The 22207-nt window shown below is 39.4% G+C and overlaps 2 protein-coding genes across 6 annotated transcripts in view; one reads left to right on the forward strand and one right to left on the reverse strand.

Annotated features, from left to right (window-relative positions):
• Window positions 1-22207, reverse strand: part of alpha-Man-Ia (alpha-Mannosidase class I a) — a 276024-nt gene extending 253817 nt beyond the window's left edge. The window contains exons 1-3 of one of the 2 annotated variants that reach the window (XM_046637262.2): window positions 22129-22207; window positions 20151-20930; window positions 17657-17893 (exon numbers count right to left, since the gene is read on the reverse strand). In XM_046637262.2, coding sequence (XP_046493218.1) covers window positions 17657-17893; window positions 20151-20516 — 603 coding nt within the window. In that variant the 5' untranslated portion in view covers window positions 20517-20930; window positions 22129-22207. Of the gene's footprint in view, window positions 1-17656; window positions 17894-18670; window positions 18901-20150; window positions 20931-22128 lie in introns of those variants that run through there. The other variant, XM_046637264.2, reaches the window with a different exon arrangement.
• On the forward strand, window positions 3043-6750 carry LOC124224956 (esterase E4-like). Of its 4 annotated transcripts, none has more exons than XM_069138084.1 (9): window positions 3043-3175; window positions 3581-3835; window positions 4162-4306; window positions 4418-4763; window positions 4964-5059; window positions 5120-5326; window positions 5753-5913; window positions 5986-6278; window positions 6363-6750. In XM_069138084.1, exons 2-9 carry the CDS (start codon window positions 3621-3623, stop codon window positions 6535-6537), a joined length of 1638 nt encoding a protein of 545 aa, XP_068994185.1. In that variant the 5' UTR covers window positions 3043-3175; window positions 3581-3620; the 3' UTR covers window positions 6538-6750. The 4 variants fall into 4 exon arrangements, with proteins under 4 accessions (XP_068994185.1, XP_068994186.1, XP_046493231.1 ...); XM_069138085.1 differs by having other exon boundaries at window positions 5141-5326; XM_046637275.2 differs by having other exon boundaries at window positions 4964-5326.

Raw genomic sequence — 22207 nt, forward strand, 5'->3', positions numbered from 1 at the left:
AATAAGTGATTTGAATCATTTGGAATATTATTGACTGACTGGCGTGTAGTGACACTTAAAAATGAACAAAATGCGACCGTTGCCAGAATATTGAAACTACTTCTCGTATACATTAAGTCTATGAAGTATAGATATAAATCTAGCAAGATAACACATACGTATAACATCATCGAGGGAAACAAAGTGAAACAGTAAATTATACAGATCAAGAATGACGTCCGTCTTTTGATAAATTCGTAAAGATATTTTTTTTTTCGATTAAGGAGATGTTTTGTTTGAAATCAAACTCGCGTGGATCGAATTTTATTGTACATTTCGAGTCTTTGTTTCGTCATTTCTTTCATTTCAACCATTTTTCGTTCAATTTCAGCACCCGATAAGCGCTTAATCGATGAAAATTGATAAATTACCAGTAGCTTTTATTCTTCCAGCAGCTGGACAAGCGTCTTAATATCGTCGTATATATATACATATGTGAATGTAAGTCAGAACGAATTCGACTACATAAATTTACAGATATTTCCGAATCGCCCTGCATTCTTTCAATCCCTTTTTTTTCCCTGCAAATTTATCATTTTACGCACCGGAATATGTATATACAGGCTACAATATAGGTAGACGGAGCGCAAATTTTATCGCTGGCAGGAAATAAAGGGTGGGGTGGGGGGCGGTTTGAAAATAAAAAGTCGATATTGAAAGAACAAAACGGGTGAAAACGATGAAAAAGAAGAAATGTACGCTTTTCGCACGACTTGATTCCGGAAGTGACAGAATGTTAAATAGATTTGCCAGCGACGCGCTGAACGGACGAACGAAAAAGAGAGAAGAGGAAATAATACTACTGGCTATGGAGAAAAATCATTTAAATTTTGAATAATCGGTTTTGTTTTTCAATTGTTTTTATTACACGCCCTGCAGGAGCAGAGCGATGCTGGATGGCGGCGCCAGGACGTGACCGGAAATATGGCGAACCGCAGGAAGGAACTATGCAGGGTAAAAAAGTAAAAACGAAAAAATAAAGCGAACGGTATAAAATTACAATAGCGGCAGAACGGCATGCTGCACCTCACTCCACACACAATGCACGCGGCCTCTGAACACTAAAAACTAAAAACTAAAAACTTGGGTCATAATTGGCGGAAGTGGTCGCACCGTTGCGGGCTCTGATAATTTCACAGACTTGACTCGTCTTCTCATTTCATACACCAACTTTATACGAGTTGGAAGAAGTAAAATCGGAAGGGCGCCCCTACCAGTGTAAAAAAATCGTATAAAAATTACAACACATTCACTGTAGAATGTCTTGTGAAATTGACGAACTAAATTATAGGACTCGGGGTTCGCTCGCTTTTTCAAATCTGAAATTCCCCGAGTTTTACGGATCCCAGTAAGCTTTCAAGGAATGTGCCGCTGATTATTGACAATTTTTTTATACATTAGTATCAATACCTTTAATATTATCTGGTAACTGACTTACTGTCTGGCTATTAATTTACAAACAACAGCCTGCGATTTTCCGTAAGAAAAAAACAAAACAAGTTTTGGTATTAAATAATATACATAGAATGTATGACGTGGTTTGACGAAACAAAATTTCAAGTGAAATTTTGTTGTACTTGACATTGACAGTACATACTTTATATAAAAACAAGTTTGTTACTTAGAAAGACTAAAAATTTCAGTCTTGTTTTCGAAATTCCCTGACATTTCCCGGTTTTCCAGGTTTTCCCTGTTTTCCCTAAGTCGATAATTAATTGAACTTTAATTTGCGTGCACTGATGTGGAATTTAATATATCTATATTAAATTCAACAGTGTATCTGACGCATCATTTTTATTGTCATTATCGTTCAGTTCCCTTTCATACATTTCCCGATACAACCATTTTTTTGCCTGGTTTCCGAATGCCCAAATTTTCTACTATTTTCAATGTTTCACGTTTCAATGAAGAACAACATGTTTTGACGAACAAGACGCATCGTTTCCAGTTCTAACGATACATTGGTCGTTGGTTTTCCCCAGAGAACCGGTTTACGCTATTTTATTTTACCAACTGGTTATTCCAGAATTCAATGATCACATTATAAATGTGACTACAGATGTTTTCAAATATTCATTACCCTGATGATCGTGGCGGATAAACGAACTTCTGTATAATAGGAGTTTTGTATTCATATACATGCCATAGCATTCTCTTTGTTTCTACATTCTACCGGGTGTCCCATTTTAATCTTACACCTGACTCATCTCGGAAAATACGACTCCGGTCGATTATTGAGTATAATAAAACTTTTAGGGTTCGAAGGGGGACGTTTCGAAAAAAAATTTATTTTGGTTTAAAATAAAAAATGACGGCGTTAAGATGGCCAAAATGTTTTTTCTAAATTGAACATACAGAGCACATTTATTTAATTTTATAGTAAAACTTCAACACAGGTTATCTATGAATCAAAATTCCTCAAATGTACCAGCCTCAAAAAAAAAGTTATCCGATCGGGCTGGAAATTGGGCTAATTGTTGTCTTATCGCGTGGTATTATTCACACCGAAAATTAATTCATTTCGACAAATATATATATATAATTAAATTATAAACCCTTCAGTACTATCTCGCATATGGCATTAATTGGATGCAAAGAACCCGAGTTACTTGGCAGACAAATTCTGAGTATTCAAACTTGACGAGATATCGCCCTGATGGACTGCTACTTACCCAAACTCATTCCGCGCTCTCTCATAGTCGGTATATTAATTCATTACCATCTTTCAACAACGACGTACAAACAAACAAATGCAGAGTATTTTGACCCGGCAATTAGAAAATCTACCTTTTGAGGCTCCATCAGTTGCCCAATTCTTGCTCAGAGGAATAAATATCATTAGAATGCAAATATCCATATCTTCAAGCCAGGATGTAATGCAAATTTACGTTAAACAATAATTTACATACCATATTTTATATGCGCGAATCTGATATTGACACGTGTATTTTGAAAAATGCTAAATAGACATCCCGGTGAGTCGGAACCATCTTTGCAGTATCTGTCCGATTTTCAGACTACACGGAATAAAGCCCCGAAGCATCGGTGGCTTACCGTAATAGATTAACCAAAGCTTCCAAATTTTATCGCAAATATAATAATTCGTCTGAAAAATCTGACAGAAGTTAAAATAATTGTGAGTATCCAATTTTCTTGTTTGTAATCCATGGTTGAATCCTTCCACGTGGTACTTTCGGAAACGAATCGGTTCAAAGCTTATAAATCATAGATAAAGCTCAAGCTAATAGAGTTGAGTAAAACCGAATAATATCAAACAGTTACTTGAATTTCAAACACAATAAATCAAAAATAAAACGTGAGTACTTTGGCAAATACCATTTTTGGCGATAGCCATTTGGAAGAAGAAGAAGAAAATGCGTGTGTTTCGATTTCTTTGCACACAACGTTACTCCTTTTGAAATCAATACCGACAATTATTGCGCTCGAAGCCTAACATTGATGAAATATCTGAATTCGATGCGTCAATCCGACGGCATCTGGTTCATGACGTAAATTGACAAGCTATTTTTCTCTGCATTAGATTCGAGTATACCGGCGTTGAAGTAGAACGCGAGAAGACGATGTTGTCGTGCTGCCTGAAAGAAGACCTTGTCCTACCGCTATTCGTGGCAATTTTCTTTTCTTTAAGCTGTGCTTCAGCGGTGAAAAATAATCAACCTGAAGTGACAATTTGTCAAGGAATCCTGCGAGGAAAAATACTGACGACGTACAGTAATCGAAGTGTGTCAGCTTTCTTGGGAATTCCTTACGCGCAACCACCGATTGGAAATCTCCGGTTGGTAGAATATGTGAAGTTTAATAATAAATACAGGGCGTTGAAAAAAAGTGGATACACCTGGATAGCACGAAAACGAAGTAACTTAGAGATAAACTGATAATAGATTCCCAAGCTTAACATTGTATTTAATTTATGTTGCGTGTTGTCCGAATTAATTACCTTCAACGTGACTAAATTAAAGTAGCAAATCTACTAAACTATCTCCATAGCCATTTTTAGTATATCCACCGGCGGCGTCCTATCTGGCATTAGTGAATTCTTTCTCTACTCCACCGTTTTCGCAATAGCCCTTGTAACATTGATTGGTCCATTTTACATCGTAGATTCGCAAATCCAGTGGCAGCTGATGGTTGGAAAGGAACTCGAAACGCTACTGTAGATTCGAATGAATGCCCTCAGATCTCATTGTTCAGCAAGAAAATAAACGGGGACGAGGATTGCTTGTATCTGAATGTATACACGCCACAGGTAATTATGGATTTGCAATAATGTTGCTCACTGCTTCGGACGATGAAAATATCATTTAAATCAACTCTATAAATGAGGTGAGTCAGTTTAATGGGGTGATTGTGCTTTCAGCTTCCCAAAAATTCAATCTCGCGACTACTTCCGGTGATGGTGTTCTTTCACGGTGGAGAATTCATCATTGGAAGCGATACTTCATCGGTTTATGGCCCAGAATTCCTCCTCGACAAAGATGTGATTCTCGTAACCTTGAACTATCGTCTAGGACCATTAGGATATTTGAGCACCGGCGACAAGGTAGCTTCCGGAAATTGGGGCTTGAAGGACCAGATCCTAGCCCTGAAATGGGTTCAAAGTAATGTCAAGTACTTCGGAGGCGATCCTGATCAGGTCACGCTGTTCGGGCAAAGTACAGGCGCGGGTTCGGTTCATCTTCTGACAATGATGGATATCACGATTGGTAAATAACAAGTTGAATCGAAACTCAAATACAAAAGGTGCTTCCGGTGAGGTTTCGTTTCCTTGCGACGAGTCTTGAGTCAAATTATAACGAGTCAAGGTCCATATCCTTCGTGATAAAGTCTGGCTCATACATTTTCAAACGTAATACATTTACGCTCCTCATAAGGATATCGAACCTCCCATTTTCTACTTCTGCAGGGCTCTTTCACAGATACATAACGGAAAGTGGATCCGCACTTGCGGCATGGGCTTATAGACCAAGCGGCCCATATGCTAGCCAAGCATTTGACCTTGGTAAATATGTTGGCTGTTTCAATACATCAACGGATCCCCTGATTGAATGCTTGCGGACAGTCGATGTTTCCAATATTTTAGGTTCTTACCCGAAATTCTATGATTGGCAATCATTTCCGTTAATCGTGTGGGGCCCAACTGATGAACCAAATATCGATGGTGCCATTCTCACTGACAGTCCCCAAAATTTGATTCGCAATGGTCGGGTTCGAGATTTGCCTTGGGTTTCAGGTGTTTGTCGAGATGACGGATTAGCTATGTCTATACGTAAGTACAACTAGCTACCAAGTAATCGTTTTGAATTCTTAACTGTTTTCGAAAATTTGAATACCTCAATTCGTAACGCATAAATTATTGGTACTTGATTGACTTTATCCAAGTGAGTTGATTTAATTCAAAAAAATCTTTATGTGAGTATTCATGAATTACTCATTACGTACTTTTTAAATCATGTGTCGATTTTCAAGTCTCATGCAACTTCCATCCGAGAACTCGACGTGATTTCTCGTAACACGTATAGAAAGGCTTGGGTGTTTTTTTTTTTTTTTTAATGTTTTTCATTTGGCAATAACTCGAAATATTGCAGCAACTATCGTGGCATGCTTTTGCAACTTTTATATCCAATTAGGAGTGATCGTAGGGTCTGTTTCGTTTTTCAACCTACTATCAAACTTCTTTTTACATTGTTTTCAGCTTTTTATGAAAATGAGACACTGGTTGATTACTTTCTGGAAAACTTCGACAGCATCTTACCTATTTTTTTAAACTGGAAGTATTTACCGGGTTCAGGAACCGCTTGGGTTGAAGACATCAAGTCGTACTACTTCAAAAATTTTGAAGCCGACAAAAACGTGGTGGGTAGTATGGATATTTCAATTGCAACAAAGTTTTGAATGGCAACAAATTATAATTCTGTTATGTGGCAGATACTGGCAAACCTAACAGTCCTTGTGAGTGACGTTTATTTCAACTACCCGGCTTACGACGCACTGCGACAGCAGTTTGCAACGGCTGTGAATCCACAATATTTTTACACATTCGATTACCGTGGTGCATTAAGCTTGTCGTACGCGTATGGCGGTACTAAGTCTTATTGCGGCGTGCCACATGGTGAGGAACTACTATACCTATTCCCAAATAACAACGAAACTCGAAGCAAGAAAGATTATGAAATGGTGAACGTTATGTTGGAATTGTGGACGTCTTTCGCTATCCATGGGTGAGCTGGTTTGGGTATTAAACATGAGAGTGGACTTTTTACTAGCATTCATTTTAAAACTTCAAGTCAATAACATGTTTCCAGAACACCCACGAGTCCGGCTTTTGGTAACAACACGAAATGGGAACCATTTTCAATCACGAAGGCCAACAATCTTCACATCGGAAATAAATCCAATCTCGGACTCACCGTTGAATATCCCTATTTCAAAGAACGTCTACAGTTTTGGGATGAGCTGAAAGCTAAGGTGCCGTTATAATCAGTGCGTTGCATTTCTTCGGTCGCGCACTTGATCATAAAAATTCTGGAATGCACATCCAGTAATTTACTTCACATTGGCAATTTTTTTGCATTTTATTGTAATCCTTATGGGATGTTGATCACTTCAGTGCAATTCAGGCTAAGGGTAAATATTATTATCACCTTTGTTGAATGTAAAACGTGAAGATTGAAGTAACGAATGAATAATAAATTGTTGTGCAACATTGTTTGGTCCTCATGCAAAAGAACAAGTTCATTTATCCCTCGGTTCCCATCACCTCGACACTTTTGCCATGCGTCATAATAAATTGTCATCAACATATAGGTATAAAGAAAGATGTCCTGAATGACTTATCAACGCCTAACCCAAACATGAAGCTAAAGCTAGGCCCGCCTCAGCAGCTAAGCGTGTTAAACTAAAAATGGCACAAATAGGTACAAACGGTGTACAAACGAGTGCAGTCGACAAAAAAATTTTATTTCAATGTCGGAGGCAAGATTCACGTAAGTAATTAACAGCACGGCATATCCTGCATTGCAGCATGATAAGTTTTGTAAGAAAATAATGATATATAATCTATATTTTTACCTATCGCAGTTTTCGAAGACGTCAATCAACAACGACCTAATGCATTTTCACGTGAATGTGATCATTTTATAACTTCGTGTAATAAGAATTTTGTGTAGTACAACAAACCGGCCAAATATGAAGAAAATTGGAAGAGTGGCCGAGTTGGCAGGAAACGCCCCATGCATGCCTATGTAATGATTTTGCTGAGCGTAGGCGGTATAGTAGGAAGTGGTTACAGCTACTGTTTATGGACGTGGCTAATTTCCTCGCCTCGTGAATACGAAACGTATACATATACGTGTGAATAAGTGCGTGTCCACGCCAGTTGGAACCATTAGTAACGCAACAAATAACGATCAGCATTGCGGAATAAAAAAACATTTATTCACTGTACGGAGAAGCGCTTCGAATTCACAAGAACTGAATTCCTTAACACACGCCGAATTTCCAAATCATAACCATGTACAAAGTTCTATCAAATATTCTATTAAGGCTGCGGCTCACATCACGATGTGTAACTCTGAAGCACTCGTCGGAACGCGATCGATTCCTTTAAATGCTTCGGTAGTTAAGTTTATAAAACATCAACCATCGACCTTCGTTGAACCAACTTCTCACCTGCCTGAAATTTCAATCGATCAAGACTGATCGGAAGGAGTTCCAATAACCAAGGTATACATCAATGCTTCAGCAATAATTCCACCACTTTGCACTCTCAGGTAGCTAACCACATTTCATTACGAGGATGAAGAAGAAAAATCGCTATTTTACATCTTTAGGGATGTCCGAGATTTAATCAACGACTATAAACAAAATATACTTTAATTTTTAAAAGTAAACTCCGTAAAAGTTATTTTTAAATTGCTCAACAATATCGACTTTTTAACCTGAGGTTTCGTTACCTTAACATTACTAACTTCAGCCTGATATTTCATTCTCTCCTCGGGGGTTCGTTACTAAAACTTGTTAGTAATAGCTTCATCAAGTTGTTCACAAAGGTTCATCGATCGCATCTTCAAGTACACGATTTCACAGAATTGTCTTCAACTGCATCTCCATAACCGGTCGCATAACCCGAGATCAGAATTGGATAATCAAAGACCACAGCAAGTGATCAAAGTGAAAGCTCATCTAAAGCGCCTTTTCACCTTCGACATTCGAAGTTGAAAAGTGTAACTACTAGAGCCGAACCTCGACTCTCTCATCCTCATCCTTGGTAACGGCAAAAGGGAAGTTTTCTCTTGTAAATAAAACATCTAAGTATGCAATACGAACCAACCTTACAGTCCACCATCTCGTGACTCATATCGAGTCCTCACATCCTCTGTCCTGCACCCACACCGAGATACAGTGCAAGTGTTGTGCACGGGATGTTGTGTACCCAAGGTAGAAGCGATGATCGGGGTGGTGTAGGAAGAAGGGTGCCGTGGGAAAGTTACACCCGGCGGTTGATCCCCGTTCAGTAAGAAGGGCTCGCCGCCCTTCGGTGGGGTGGAAATTGTGCGTCAGTGTCACACCGCGGCACGCATAAATCATGAGAGAAAGGGAGAGAGAGAGGGAGAGAGAGAGAAGGATCGAGATGGAGATTTGATACGTGGCAAGACGCCAAAGTGACGTGCTGCCGATACTGTAACACCTACGGGACACTGTCTGAACATTTCACCGCAAAAAGCGCGACCCTTGCGCCGAGAACTGAGTTTGGCAATCGCCGTCAAGGATCAAAAGACGGGGAAACGTGCTAGTCAAACGTTTCCTGATTACGTTGAAAACCGATCGAAGTTTCGGAATTTCATACCTCGAGCAGTTGAACGTTGTTCAAAGTCAAGGTAGAAATTTTCACAATCAGCAGAACCCAGATTTACTTTCATTTCCTATTCTACCTGCTGTCAAATTTCACGGTCAATCTCCGTTACGATTTCGGCTATGCGAGTGATGCATGGAATTCTACATATAATCATCGATCTAAATTTTTGTCGGTTTGGAACTTTGCGCCGCATTACTCGTAGTTTTTTGGCAGGAATATTTCAATGAGTATTGAAGAGATAGTTATAAATATATAAATAGTCTAAAAACAAATTCATGTAGATTGTAAATCAGGCTTTTAAAGGGTACTAACGGTGGAATAACGGAAATAATCTTTTTCTTGAAACACCCTGATACAACAACCTTCGCTTGCTGTTTTCAATCAGCAAGCCAAACTTTGTGAAAACGCGAAAATGCAAAACTACCGAAAGAGACGATAATTTCCGAATCAATAGATTTTCTCCATCGTTAAGTATAATTCACGCAAATTCACATATTCCAGCCGCAAATTTTCAGGAGACAACAGACGAAACTGTGAATCCTTCTACTCGGTAATAATACTGTAATAATAGTATTAATAATTACGTTAAGGTCCCGCAGGGATTTTCGCACAACAGAATCGTGCGATTTGTGCTTGCCAAACTCATTGCGATTCGTTTGCCAACTATTGTGCAAATTCCGCGTCATCGCCGCGGGACAATCGGAGGTTCGTTTCGCTCCACTCGTACTGAAAACCAAAACTACAACTACGCGCATTGTCAGGCGCATTTACCGATTAACAACTTGTTTGCTAGGCAGCTGAAAATCACCACTGTGAATACATGAAATGTATAAAGGAGCATGAACACAACTTCATTGCAATGTTATACAAATATGTATACATAGTGGGAATGAGGCATTTAACGCGTTTGAGAATTCAGTTGATACCTTGCGTAAAATTTCGCGTCAAATTGATGGTTTAAACGGGGGATTCTTTCAAGTGGTAGAATTACAAAGATCTCAAGACCTTTTTCAATGGGAATAATGTGTCCCCTTTCTGTAATGTCGTATCTTAATTATAATTTGACTTTGTTATTATTCTTTCGTTCGAAAATAGTTTGGAATCAATTGCAGGAAACATCGTACATGGCATAAGAAATGATTTTCAAACGATGGCATTGGAGAAAATGAATTTGAAATAATTTGAACTTGATCAACGTGAAAGAAGAATGGGTAACAAATTTGACCCGATTGCAAATCATGAAATTTCGTCTTCGCGCTAGTTTGGAATAATCGAAAATCAACGGAAAAGAAATTGCATTCTGAAAATTACTTGGATCCACGTTCAGTGAGCAACTGGCATATCTGCAACACACACTATATCCATCGTAGTATAGGGTACTGAAATTTTTTAATACAAGATGTTGAAATTTACACACCAACGTTGTTTTTACAACTAGAAAAATTCATCTTGGTACCACCGAAGCGCTCTTAGTTATAAAAATAAAAGCCAAGCCATTATCCACGAATAGCACCTTTCAAACCATCAATTTCGCGTCCCGGAAACTTTTTTAATACCATTACAGCTTGAAAAGTTTTCGAAAGCATGGGTTATATAATCTGTATCAGAGTCTGAAGCAACTTCAAATAATGGTTCCACTCCGTGTGAGGATTATGCACACACACACACACACACAAGTCTATATTATAACCTGCACAGAGTTGGGCGGTGAATTCATTGTCTGTAAAGACTATTATAATACTATGGGCGGGGAGTAGATATATCCAGTCCAACCATCCATAGAATTGTGCCGGTTTTACTGATAAGAGTAAATCAGTGACATATTATCGTCCCTGAATGAGGAGGAGAGCGGCGGCTGCTGCTCTCCTCTCATCTCGTGGGCGGCGCGCGTTATACCCACACATTTAAACGCTATCTGCAAAGACGTCCGTCTGTCTGCCTGCCTGCCTACCGATGCGATATCATAACCCGGGATTCACCCCCTCTCCGGCTTCCCTGTTGATTAGAACTTTGTCTGATTGTGAAACCAGCTCCGCGTGAATGACCTGAATTTCAAAATGTTCCGCAGACGGGAAGGAAAGTTATATACGTTACATTTGTTAATGTATTGCGACGTAATCTATCCACGTTGGATAATTCTCAATCATTTTTTCGAAGAGTGCCCTTTGTTTTAAATTGAAATTACAATGCATTGTTTTCGGAAATGCCATCGGTCGATACAATTTTTAATCAAATCGAACTGATGTGAGAATTTTCTGCTTTACAATTTTTCTCTCGACTATATTTCATGCTACCGTGATAAATATTTAATGCGTATATAACACTTCCGTTGGAACAAGTCTTCTTCAGGTTTCTAGGATAGCGAAAACCAAAGTGAATAAGTACCGGAGATGAGGGTAAAAAAGCGAAGCAGCGAGTGAAATTCGTCGACGACGATTTAATGCGGGCACCATAAACAGGGTTAAAAGTTATCCAAATAAAACGAGAATTGAAACCCAGAAGCACACGCTGCGGCGAGTGAGTGTCAATCACACAGACACGACACTTGGGACGTTCGAAACGACGCTAATGACTCGGTTGATGATTGCTCAATGGTATGAAAAATTCAATTCAAGACTGCAACGCAGTGTGTTTACGCAGAATTCACCTACCGGATATAAATACATATATCGGTCAAGTTATTTCAGGCCTTAAAGATTCAAAAATCTATTGTCTTATTTATTTGTTTCTTTATTTTTTAAACAATAATATAGCATAGATTTCGCAGTTAGAACTATGCAATTCTCATGCAACGAAATGGCGATTTTTGTCGCCAAAAAAATATGATCGATTTACCGGAAAACTTATCCGCGACTTCTTTCCCATATTCTATTCTAGTTCCGAATACTTTTGTCTACAGGTTTACTTCTTCTGAAAAACTGTGCCAAAGTGTCGGTAACTGTGTCGTTATAGGATCTGAATTCAGGACTCGAATCTCCTTGTACATCTATTAACGCGTACAAAGCCTGCAACGGTGTTTCAACGAAACTCGCGCAATCCCTTCTCCATTTCCTCGTTACTCGATCCGGGCACCAAGAATGATCCTACCTCCAGGCTGCTCGTCGGCATCGGGCTGCGTGACGATGGAGAGTGAAATCAGCGTTGAAATCGCACAGGTATAATAAAGATCGAAAGCCGGGCATACACACACTTCAAAGGATCATCGACCCGGCGTCGACGATGAAGAAAGGCAGGGTTACGATACGTACGTAGGTTACATACGTGTGTTCTCCACCGAAACGAATTGGCCAAATGAGTAAAAGCGCACCTCGCCCCTTGTCGTCCTCGGATTCCGCTGATGCTGCGAGGGACCCTGAAGCGATTCGCCGCGTACACGCACGCAATGGCAACCGCCATAAGATCGCGGACTCGGCTGGCGAACGAGATGATCTTCATCTCCCCCTGCGATGCATCCTCGTCGTCTCCCCCGGTTCTTCGGAAGGTAAGCTTATTATTTTACCGACGCGGTATTAATAACGCAGATTCGCGAAACTCGCGCTGTAGGAGAGAAAAGATAACGTTGCCGTTTTTTAAATCACCCCTCGTCGTAATCCGCCATTCATTTTACATATATTTGTGGAATTACGTGCAATGCCGCGGAACAGAGGTGAATTGGAAACGTCGACGTTACTTCCGATAAATTTCGTCTCATACACATGATTCGATCACGTTTTCACGGTGAGAAAATTTTAAACACGTACGCGACAGAGGTCTGAATTTTCATATGATTTTTTTTCGATTTGTTCGTTTAAAAATTATAACATTTGGGGTTATAGATGATTATGGATACACAAAAAAAAAAATTACGGTCATACGACCTTTTTATAAGCATGATAAAAATCACCTCTATCATACGCATATTGTTACAAAGGGTGAAATCACCCGTTTTCCTTTCCTTCTAATGATCTGGTAATCATCGTAGATAAAAGATGCATAAAGCATACATGTGTTAAAATAAAAGTAATGTTGCCGCACCGACCATCATTACACTGAGAGAAATTTTTAGTTTCAGTTACCGCTCAGTCCTTGACTGTTTTCATTATTTATCACAATCGAAAAATATAGTTCTAGGTACAAAATGAAAATTAGTTTTCTAGCTGTTACCGGAAAGTCTAGTATCCGTTACTATTCTTTCTCATTACGATCACTGTTAATATATTTTCTTGTAACTGTTGCGAAAATTTAATGCTTGTGCAACGATAAATTGACGTTGAAGCCTTATTCAACTAAAAAAGTAGAGTAAACCTCACAAACTGATTTTGCGTTGCAATTAACAAAAAAGGATCGACAATGGCGCAAAATGGTTACGGGTACCTCGTTTTTCGTAATTTCAACAATATTTTAAACAGTTTTTTAACGATACCTGTTTTACTGAATTTTTTCAGTTACTATAACAAATGAAATTTTTCTCAGTGTATTGTAAAAACAGTCCGTTCCAGACTTTAAACTGTAAACACGCATTGCCATTAAAGCATTTCTCCTCATCTTATAATTTTCCTGCCTGTTTGTTCGCTTCATGAGCTCACGAACCTGTTCTATTTATTCTGTAACGCCCAGTCCGTTACAATATGTGTTATATATAATTCTCCCCGTAATCTAGAAGCTTCTATGCATAAATGTGTAGTGTTAAAGTACAAAAGAAAATGAATGAATTTGAACAACAATATTCAGAATAAAAAGTGAAGAAGAAAAAAACGTCGTTTGACATCCGTCGTGTTTCCCGTCAAATCGACAAAAGGTTAACGATCCGTCGAGGCGATTCAATTACTTAATCGCAATGTAAAAACGTAATCGACCGTTTGAAAATATGATATTAACGCCAAGTGTGCCGAAGCGGGCCCGTCGATATATACACGCTAGATTTATACACACACTTTTGTGTGCATAAAGGTTATATACACACGCAAATATACAATATAGACACATGTATTTGTTGTATATCTACATATACTTGTATCAGGTAAATTGGTTTATGGTTGTACTATACGTTCGCCTCATCACGGTAAATTTTATACGCGTATAAAATCTACCACGAATCTGTACGCTGTGAATATGTATAACTTCACGCACACACGGACAAAATAATATCATGCAACCACGCTGGAATAATAATGAAGAACGTAACCTCTGAACTTTGTCTTGCGAAATTTAATATCAAATAATAGATGATAAAACATGAAATACGAATGGAAGAAGTCTGCGTATATAATGAGCATTAAAATATAGTTCCGTTATCCTGTGGGATATACGATCCAAAGTAAATATTACGTTAGCATATTATAACATTATACAGAAACGGATTCGGCAATGAATGATATTGGAAAATTTTAAAAGTCGATTTTGATTTTATAATCAACTATTATTCACCTGAAAATTTTATTCCTATTCTTTTGTACTTCTTATTCCATTTCCTACAGAATTTGGAATCAATTAGACTGGACCGAAAACATCCGTGACAGCAGAATGTCACAATTTAACCTTTCGCGGTTCCACTTATTTGTCGTCCCATAAGAAATGCATGGTTGCTGGGGTCAAATGCGACCAACTGTGACCGCGAAGAGATGAGAAGATCACATAATAAAAAGTTGATTTACATTAAAAGGAGTTTTTTTCGTCTTGTTGCTGTTTACAGAAATATTCACGTGAAAATAACGTGAAAATCATTACTAGGAAAAACAACCCGAACCTAGCAATTGATAAAATTCGAGAAGTACAATTGTTTTTAAGGATTTGAAAAAAGAAAATTCGAGGATTTGGCTGCTCTGCCGAGAGCAGCAGAGGGTCGAAACCTGCAGCGAAGCACAGCAGCAGCAGCAGCAATAAGCTACATGATATATTTGGCACATGTCGCGTTCAGACGACATTTGTGACTTTTGCCAACAACCCCGTGGAGCAACCAACCAACATATGCAGCTGTGCACAGCGGCGGTAGGGCAAAGTCTTACCATGACATTGTAACGGTTAATCCGAAAATTTAATACTTACAATAAAATATCTCGTCTCTGCTCGTAGCCATAATATATTATGCCGTTACACGCCACATACCACGGAATTTCATTTTCAGCAGCGAGAAAGTACGAGAGAAGAGATAAAGGAGACGCTTGAAAGAGAGGAAAACGTGCGGGGAACGGGCAAAGCGATAAGAGGAGAAGAAAGAAAGAAGGAAGACAAACGCAAGAGGAATAACGACAAATTGATCCATTATTCCGCCTTTGCGAAGGTGTACCAAGGCTGCTGGATCGGCATGCAAGCCGGGTGGTACGTAGGTTTCAATCGCAAAATCGACACTGGGGAAATGTATTTTCTTTCAATTTAACCTCCCTTTTCATACTGCTCGTCTGGCTCACGAAATGTTGCAGTATAGGTATATAACGATACGCAGATTTGCGTCCCGTATCTCGCGGATCTTCTTCTCTGTCTTCACTTCCAAATCAGCGTGCCTTTGCAGATATTATCGTTCCATTGCAATGTTGTCAATATTGTTACAAAAGTCAAAATGATACGATCGGTAAAATGCTCGCATAACAGTTGAATGAAAACAAACTACGGAATATTCTAACTCAACCACGTTTAAGTTAGTTAAGTTTACGAAAACGTAATAAAACATAATGGAATAAATCGTTATACCGTTTTAGAACGACTTCCGACGAGTTGGATTTTCAAACTACGAACATGTTTTCTTTTTCATAATTGACTAGGTGAATTTCAGACCATCCTAGGGTTGCTGAGTAACGATTCTCACAAGCATGGATCGTTTAGGAACCGATACCAACTTCAACCTCATCTCTCTCATTGGTAGAAAATGATGATTTTTGTCCGTTGTAATACACCCGATTGAAATCTAATATTCTGTATTACATATAAATCTGCTTATCAGAGATGTAAAACTTCGCAGATGATCATTGAATTCGGTAAGAAGATGCGCCACGTCGCTGGGTAGCCACCGCAAAGTACCTGCCGGTTTTCGTAATGAGAAATTCTGTCAAGTTCAACGACCCGTGATGGACCACACCAAAAGTTCCGCGCATTGTATAATACGTGTATAATATGTGTACGCACGTGTATCCACGAGGTCGGAACACGTACTGGGATATTATATCACCGAATATTTATCGAGAGACTTTCGAACCAACGAACGGAAAGATAAGAAGGAATGAACGTCGATGTCTAACAGCCACGCGATGTCCAAGTTAAAACAACGTCGTCTAATAGACGGTATAAGCGTTTCACTCAAGAGACTCCGCCTTGGAAAACAAATATTTGATACTTTCAGGCGACAACAAATATGCCTACATCATCGCGTCTCTTCCTGCGTCCTTGCCTTGTAATGTTCCTTTTTTTAATTGCTTTCAGGTTCCTTACGTCGCAATTACCATCGGACGGAATTACATAATACTCGACAATGCGATGAAACAAGTTCACGTGTAATTTTAAATATTTAACGAGGCTGATGTTGGTAACGTTAACGTAAAGAAATATCAGAGAAAAAATCGTTACTGTGCAATATCCGAATGACTTTCAAGGCGTTGGCTTTCAAAAATATGAGTATGTTTTGTCTGTCGTGATTTATCGAATTTCAGACGGTATTAAAGTTGCGAAGTAGCTATTTTTCCTAAACATTCATTGTTACAGTAACGTTACCAACTTCACTCTCATCAAATTTATTACTAAACTCATATTCAATACGTTTCTTCTACGCGATATTTCTTCTAATTCAATTAATTTTGGTCTGTACAAGTCCTACAAGCCCTTCTGCATTTTGCGGATGGTAATTTTGTTCCTTTCCGAACTTTGATCGTCGACAACTAATTTCTCCGGTTTTGCGGCTGTTCGAAGTATCAGCAGCTCTCAATTTTTAATTTCGGTACTTTCATTTTTCTGTATCTTCACATTCTGTGCTCTGGTCATTCGGAATGCCGATTGTTCAGAAAATACTTTTTCAGATAAGAGAGCGTCCGGTTAAATAAACTTTCGGGAAAACGGTTATTCTATTGGGTGATTTGTCGAAAATCCCAACTTCGGTGCGCTGATCATTCGATGCTTTGGAATTTTTATCTTGAAAATTTCAGTTTTTCGACCGGTTGACTTTTGATCTTTCGGGATTTTGACCCCCACACTTATTAGATTCACTAAATTTCCCGTTTAATGCGTTTGATATCAATCTGCGTAGTTTTGAATTCTTTCGGTTTTCGAATCTGCATAAGTACCTAATTGGACCATCCGACTCGGAGAAATTTGTGATCCCAGATATCTTGACAAAACCTTTCGTTTGTCGATCATCTAGTTTACGAAACATTCGAGTTTTCAATTTTTGTCAATGAAAAAAAAATTTTGAAACATCTCGAGAACCCGAACGGATGAACTAAAAATTTATAAAAACTTAAAACTCGATTGTGTCGAGAGCTGATACTACACCAAAAAAGGATCAGAAATTTCTCTGATTACTGAATAGCCACTCGTTTTTCAAGATTTTATTAAATAAAATAAAATAAAATATTTTTCTAAAAAACAAAAACAAATTCCTCAAGTATCACTCAAAGTTGACCTGAAAAATTGGCTTTGCGCAAAGTTGTATTTACCATAAAAAATATCATCGTTTTTCGCAAGTAAAAGAGAGAGAAAAAAGCGTTTAAATACATCCCTACAAGATATGATATATGATGGGGGAAGAAATGATCGTGCAGAAAGACTCGATGATCTTACCTCTTTAACTTTCTCGCGTCGCTGCCGGGTTGCAGGATCCTTGTCTTCGCCACCGACGACGACTGGTAGCTTATCGGCTGGTCCAGGAGGCACAGTTTCCAGGAGAGGATCTTCCACTCGACGATTTGTCCCCGGTATTAACGGCGAAGCACTACTAGTCACATACGCACGAGATTCACCGCCGATATCAGGTTTTTCCAGAGTTTTTTGGTGCTGATACTCCTCGTTTATTTTTGCCTACACAACATTCGTCAGTATCGGGGAAGATTTAAGTAACAAAAAAGAAAGAAAATAGGAAAAACGCGAAAAAACCGTGACTCAAGCCGTTTAATTTCTTACATGTAACGGATTTTAGGCAAGAAAAACTATTTAAAATCTCCTAAATTATTTGTTCCCGATAAAAAAAAATATATATTTATGATTAATCGTTGCATATGACGATAATCCTACAGTCAAATTTTGAATTCAACTTCATAACCGGTTGTATACGTATAATAACAAGTGTAGCTGTTCAAACGTATCGGCACTTATTACAAATATACGTAAAATAATCGCACAGCTTAAATCCGGCCTCGTCGCTATGTTCGCTCAATTTGCCAAAAGTATTTTAAGCCGACATACGATAATTGTGCTTGAATCGACATGATCTGCTTTGATTACACAGTGCGTGACTCTTTTTCATCTCGACAAGTGAACGCATAGGTACTTGTAAGACTGAATCACATTTTTGACTCTCTAAATATCATCGACTTTCATTCGTACGAAAATAAACGCGTTGTGTCATATGAAAACCAGTAAAAAGTATCAAACCGTGAATGGAAACCACTGAAGGAATAAATTGGTAAAAATTGAAATGCAATAGATGAAACCAATCAAGATTCCTCGTAAATCACGAGGTACAAATTGAAAATATTCATGGTTCAGGTAACCCGCACGACAGATAACAACAGGGGACGAATACTAACCGATGGTGAATGAAACAGGTTTAGTAAATATTGTACACATAGTCCAAACCTCGAGATCACTTTCGACTGCTGAAGATCGATATCGAAGTCGCAAATTCAACACAAACATCTGCGAAATACAGAACACCACGGCGAGTCACGTGAGGGTCACGGATCAGACCCGTAAATAACCAGTACATTCGATCCTTAATTACCGACTATGATAACAGCCACGAGATTGAAGTTGTCAACGTTATCTTCTCGAAACGTTGAAAAGAAGTTCGTTACTTTCAAGTTTCCAATGCGTTTAACGAAACTTAGATTTCAAAATAACAGTGTGTCTTATTTCATTACGGTTTGCTTCATTTCCGACATTTCTAGATACGCGAAATAACAATTTTTACCGAATGTCCCGGCTTTTAGACGCGAAAGTTTCGGCCCCGAACCGACGACCGACAAGCAGGAATAACTTCGTCCAACGAACGGGACGCAACACGTAAACCTCGTCCTGCTGCGTCATACGTATCTATGATACACACATATATGTAGGACCTGCATAGAGACTTTCGTCGATGCCAGATACGTATGTACGTGTTGCTTGCTCCACCGCACGATTGCAGCCAGCTCGCAGTCCACGGGACAAAACTGTAGCACGTGTTTACCCACCCGAGTAAACAAAAAGGCGTGCGCGTCCCGCTACCAACTTCACTGCGAGGCTCGATCGCTGGCTTTCAATGTTATTGATGTTATCATGCTTCTTGTTTACGATTATCTGTAAGAGATGGTCGATGACGTATCTCGGTAGGATGCGAATCCATGGTGAAATCGATACACGTCGCGCTTGTACCGCGAGAACGAGTTAACCCTAAAATACTTGCGGTGCTTGACAAGACGACTCGTCGTTCGACGCAACCGCCTAAAGTCAGACACGGACGATTTGTCAATTCGGCGTTACGACCTTAGAGCATATATAACGTAATGCTCTAAGGTTACGACACATTCCCACGTCCGCTTGCGTGACTTGTCCACGTCGAATAACCGTATATTCATATCGGCACGTTCGTCCGACTCGCGGTGTGATGTCAGTGAACGAGTTTGAATAGCTCGAAAGAATCTCTTTTTCTTTCGCCGTTCTATAGAAGATTCTCGGAGTTTTAGGTATCGCGTCGGATCGTCGAATAACTAGTTGAAAAAAAAACATGAGACTGAAGTTAATAACGTTAACGGAATAAAACATTCGGGCTAAAGTTCACTGCTCAGAAATGACGCAATGATTTTGAAGTACACAGTCAAGTTTAACAAAATATAAACATGTTTTACCCTGATTGTGCTCTACTGCATTTCAAATATTCCTGATATTGCGGAGTAACGATATAAATTTACGAAACGTGAATCATCGCTATAACGTTGCCAACTTCAGCCTAACAAACAAACGAGGGTCTTGAACCCGTTCGATTCTCGAACTTTGAAATCTGAAAGGGAAGGGGGCGGGGGGGGGGACGGCTTGAGCCACGGTTTCCGCGTTTCAGCGTCGAGTCGTCGGTCTTCACCTGGAGCTTTTCCTTATCCTCGATAACGTGGACGTCGAGACGTCCGGGTTCAGCGTGTTTGACGATGGGAATAGCGTTTGGATGCGAGGATTCGTCGGCGTGCGGTGGAGCCGGAATGAGGAGCTCCGGTCCGGCCTTCTGCATGTGCTGGTACACCTTGTAGACGCTGTTGACGGCGGCGCCGCCGGTCCCGTTCCGGAAGTCCGGGAGGAAGAAGAATGCGCCAAAGCACACGACCCCAAACGTCAAAAACACGAGCAGTATCAGGTACTTTTCCCGCGGTCTGAAGGAGCGCCGGGTGAAGGAGAGAACCGGCACGCCGTTAACGAACCGCTGGTAGGTGGGCAGCGACCCGGAGACCGTCATCGCGCAAACCTCGTGCCCCGATATCGAACCTCACTCAACGCACCACTCGCGATTTCACCTCCGGCGACAAAACACCACCCCGTGTGTTGTCAACTCTATCCGTCACACGCCATTACGGCACACTCGAGCACCACCTGTCCGTCAAAATCCAAGACTTTTCGTCCTCGCGCGACGCCCGCGGAAATCTCCTGAACTTTCTTTCGCGCTACGTTCTGGGATCCGCGCGTGCATGTGCTGCCACCCCTCGATCGATCCCGGAGGTCCTCTGGCGCGCAATTTACGGAGTGTCAACAACCAGCGCGGGAATCGGAAGGGCGGATCTTCTCGCGCGCTCTCAGATGACACCGCTGCACGAGCCGGCAACCTGTATCCTCGAATGGTAAGTTGGCGCTTGCAGAACGTTGCAACTTCTACCTATTCAACGGGATGAAATTTTTCCTACTGATTACAAAATGTGATTTTTATCGCTTTGTTGCTTTGTATTAAGCAATTAACCAATTCCATTCGTGGGCTTTATTGCTTTGCATCAACCAATGGAAGACTCATCCGACTCTAACTGGCTGCTTACTTCGTATCAATAATTTTTGTTTGGCTTTTTTGAATTCCGATATACTATTCCAGGTTGAGGGATCTCTTTTTCTTTTGCTTTTCTTCGGTGTGGAAATATCTGTCGTATGTGTGATAATTTCGTTTTGCTCCGGAAAGTTTGGTGACGATGTTAGTCGTGGTATGTCAGCGGATTAAGGTCATATCGTGAGTAGAGTCAAGTTAGAAACGTTGCAAAAGAAAACTATTATGAAATAATGAACGTTATAAAGTGCAACAGATATTGACTACTTTTAAAATTAAGCAAGAAGATGTCGCGTTTACATGAAAAAAAAAATACAATTCTATTGTAAAATGCTCAACTATTGAGATATTTTTAATTAAAAGATTTCAATTGCACAACACTAGAGCTTAATTTGTATTTTCTCTTCTACTTAACAAAGGTCGAAGTTTTTTAGAGATTTTAAAAGCATTAATTTTTCACTCAGCAACAAAGTGACGCGAAAAGTGTGAACAGAGAACTCGCTTTTTTCAAACCTTTCTGTAAATGCAACCGTTAAATATTTATGGCATCTCTGGCAGTAATTTTTCAACTATTACGTATTACAAATTCAGAAATTCTTCGCATGATTAAGCTGCTAGTGTTGTTCTGCTAATGTTCAATTCATCGAAGTTTGGATCCTTCATCTATTTCAATTTGGCATGTGATATATGAAATTTTATTTACAAATTTAAATACTCCCAAAACTTTGTTTTGAACCATAAAATCTAGCATCAGTTTTCAACTAGATAGAGCTTGGCATCGTTTGACAATTAATGATAAATATTTTAAATTAGACAGATATCTCAATGAGTCGGTAATCGATTCCTGAAATGTATCGATTGAAATTAAAGCAAGCAACATTGATTCGAAACACCTATCAACTAATAATAATTAAGGAATTAAAAATCAATCAACAACGATAAATGCGATAGCTTTGTACACGAGTCACAGCGAAGGAATTAACATTCAGCTAACGATTAACAAGCCCTTATCACGAGTTTATAGCCTGATTATAACAGTTACCTGCACCAACTCACAGTCTAGACGTCCGTTCAGTTTGTTTTCACAAACGTGACTGATGCTACCCAGCTCGATCGCCAGA

The sequence above is a fragment of the Neodiprion pinetum genome, chromosome 1, assembly GCF_021155775.2.
Source record: "Neodiprion pinetum isolate iyNeoPine1 chromosome 1, iyNeoPine1.2, whole genome shotgun sequence".
NCBI lineage: Eukaryota > Metazoa > Arthropoda > Insecta > Hymenoptera > Diprionidae > Neodiprion > Neodiprion pinetum.